Below are 3,101 nucleotides of genomic sequence, written 5' to 3'. Positions count from 1 at the left end.
CTGAACCACACAGGCGCCCTTACAGTTCTTAAAACACGCTGCCAACTGTTCTACTTCCATGTGTGTTACCTCAGTGTTGCCCCACTGACACACACACACACAGGCACACATATGTATGTATATATGACAACACACAAGCATCTATTTTACAGGATACAGACATACACATACACAGAGACATATGTCTGTTCCATTAGCAGGTGTCCTGATTCTCTGTGAAACCTCGCACAGGACACGGCCTGCCCCGCCCATAGTCCTGCTCAGCTGGCAAGGGTCAGCCCTTAAACTGCTGGGCTCTAGACTGGGGGCCCTGGGCCAAGTTGATTGACCTAATCAATCCAGAGACTAAACTTTGATCTATGACATCACCTGCCACAACCAAATGCACCGGACACGTTAGAGGCACCACTCAGGAACGATCCTACTGGGACAGGAGGGTGTCAGCTGCAGGGGTTGACACTGGAAGAGCCTTGGGTACACAGGGGTGGTTACTCCTTCCTCATTATTTCCCCCCACATTTCGTAGCTCATTCACCAGAGAAGGCCCCTCAGTGAAAGCCTTCCTGTGGGATCATCTGAGGCGCAGGAATTTCATGTAACCATCACGGTGAGGAGGGCGTCTGAGTGCCCGACGATGGAACCAGTTCTATCTCAATACTCACAGAACATACAAGAGAAACACCTATTTCTTCTTTTGTGTTTAATTAAAGTCATACTCCTCTTGAGAGAACAGTCTGGGGGCGGTAGCCAAGTCTGAAAAGCTGGGAGAATCGGTCGGACGAACGGACAGATGTGATGACACCCTCCCCGGGTGAGATCGCAGCAGGTGAAAATGAAACCCACCTTCTATGACCAGGGCTTCCTTCCTCGGGTCAGGCTGCCACCTGCTGCATGGGTCTGAGGTTCAGTGACATGGCAAAGGGGCTGCCTGTGCTCTTTCTGACGTCGTCCATGGTCAACCCGTCCCAGAGCTCGATGAGCATCAGACCTTTCTTCTTGTGCACATCGAACACGGCCCTGTCGGTGATGATGCGATCCACACAGCGCATCCCGGTCAGCGGCATAGTGCACTTCTCCAAGATTCTGGGTTCGTTGGTCTTGGTGCAATGTTCCATGGTGACCACCACTCTGGTCTTGGGACCGGACACCAAATCCATGGCACCCCCCCATGCCTTTCACCTTCTTCCCGGGTATCATCCAGTTGGCCAGGTCACCGTATCTGGAGACCTGCATGGCCCCCAGCATGGTGAGGTGCAGGTGCCCCCCTCGAATCATGGCAAACGAGTCATCGCTGGAGAAAAAACAACTCCCAGGGAAAATGGTGACCGGCTGCATTCCTGCATTGATGAGATGCCCATCTGCCTCATCTTTTGATGGAAACGGACGCAAGCCCAGGATCTCATTTTCACTGTGAAGATGAATGGTTATGCCTGGGCTGATGTAATTACTGGCCAGAAGCGGGATGCCTATGCCCAGATTGACATACATGCCGTCTTCAAATTCAAGAGCTGCCCATTTGATGATTCGGGCCCTGACGTCATCTGCAGAGTTGGCTTTTCCATCTTCCTCCTTTCTGAGGGTTAGATGCTCAATTCTTTTCTCATATTTTTCTCCCTGGATTACACGGTCGACATAAATGCTAGGAACGTGAATGTCTTCCGGGACAAAGGTCCCCACGTCCACAATTTCTTCCACCTCCACCACGGAGGTTTCCGCAGCTTTGCACATGGGCACATTGAAATTCCTGGTGCTTTTCCTGAAGATGACGTTTCCTGCGCGGTCGGCCTTCCACCCTTTCACCAAAGCAAAATCGGCGGTGATGGCCTGCTCCAGAAGGTAGTGGTGCCCCTGAAACTCCCTCACCTCTCGGGACTGGCTCATGATGGCGATGTGGCCGTCGGGTGCATACCTGATGGGGGCGCCTCCCTCCTGCACCAGGGTCCCGTAGGCCGTGGGCTGTAGATGGCAGGTACCCTGGCGCCCCCAGCGCAGATGCGCTCAGCCAGGGTGCCCTGGGGGGTCAGCTCCAGCTCCAGCTCGCCTGCCAGGTACTGGCTCTCGCACAGCGCGTTCTCCCCCACATACGAGCAGATGATGCGGGTGATCTGCTTGGTTTCCAGTAACAGGCCCAGCCCCAAGTCGTCCACGCCCACGTTGCTGCTGACCACGGTCAGGTCTTTGACGCGTGTCCGGAGCAGCGCCTTTATCAGGTTCTCTGGAATCCCGCAGAGCCCGAAGCCACCAATCATGATCTTGGCCCTGTCCCTGATGTCTTTGACGGCCTCCACGGGATCCGCGTAGAATTTAGCGCGGGCGCGAGCGCTGGTGGACAAGCCGCGCACGCCGCCCTTGGCCTCTGCCAGCGCGGGCCCCGAGCGGCCAGCGGGGACGCCGCGCCCGAGCACCAGCGCGAGCCTCCGGAGGGCCGCCATCGTGCGCCCCTGATCTGGCCCGGACTAGCGGGGGACAGGCCAATGCCTCCGCCGAGACCACTGCATCACAGAGCAGGGAGGGTGCGCGGGGCGGTGACGCTCAGACAGGGTAGCCCCTGCGCCCCGGGCCCCTTCCCACTCTGAGCAGCTCCAGACCCTGTGTCCCCATGGGCCCCTCCCCGCTCTGGACCGTGCGTTCCCACGGACCTCTTCTCACTCCGAGGAGCTCCGAACCCCGAGTCCCCACGCGGAGGCAGCTGCGTTCCTAAGGAGAAGTCGCGACCTTGAGTTCTTGGGGTTGGCGGAAGGCCGCCCATGTCCAGGGCAAAGCCCTGAGGGCAAGGGAGGTCCACCGCATGGCCCCTTCTGGGCAGACCTCTCCCTGTTGGAGACCCCTCAGCTCTGGGCGATCACCTTCCTTCTCCACCACCCCCTTCCCGGGTGACCTGCTCCAGTCCCCTGGCCCGCAGGCAGCACTCCCCACACCTGCGCCCCCTGTCCTGGATGATGTGTCATCTGGACATCTACCAGGGCTCTCAATGACCTGCCTCAGACCTGCCCCTCCTCCTCTTTGACTCAGGAAAACGTCTATTAAAAACGGCCCCTGACTCCACGTTTTCCATGATTCCTCCGCTACCCACTTTTCTCCATTTCTGCTGCCACCAACAAG

At 57.4% G+C, this 3,101-nt stretch overlaps 1 protein-coding gene across 1 annotated transcript; it reads right to left on the bottom strand.

The window, feature by feature from the left end:
• Positions 1–703: 703 nt before the first annotated feature.
• LOC144221627 (succinyl-CoA:3-ketoacid coenzyme A transferase 2, mitochondrial-like) lies at positions 704–2,682 on the bottom strand. Its single transcript, XM_077752186.1, is given in 3 exon segments — positions 704–1,165; positions 1,167–1,954; positions 1,957–2,682. Coding segments are annotated over 3 exon segments (1,557 nt in total). The 5' UTR covers positions 2,432–2,682; the 3' UTR covers positions 704–871.
• Between the last annotated feature and the right edge of the window lie 419 nt (positions 2,683–3,101).

The sequence above is a fragment of the Crocuta crocuta genome, unplaced genomic scaffold, assembly GCF_008692635.1.
Source record: "Crocuta crocuta isolate KB4526 unplaced genomic scaffold, BGI_CrCroc_1.0 scaffold367, whole genome shotgun sequence".
In the NCBI taxonomy this organism is placed as follows: domain Eukaryota; kingdom Metazoa; phylum Chordata; class Mammalia; order Carnivora; family Hyaenidae; genus Crocuta; species Crocuta crocuta.
This window is presented reverse-complemented; position numbering and strand designations above follow the sequence as displayed.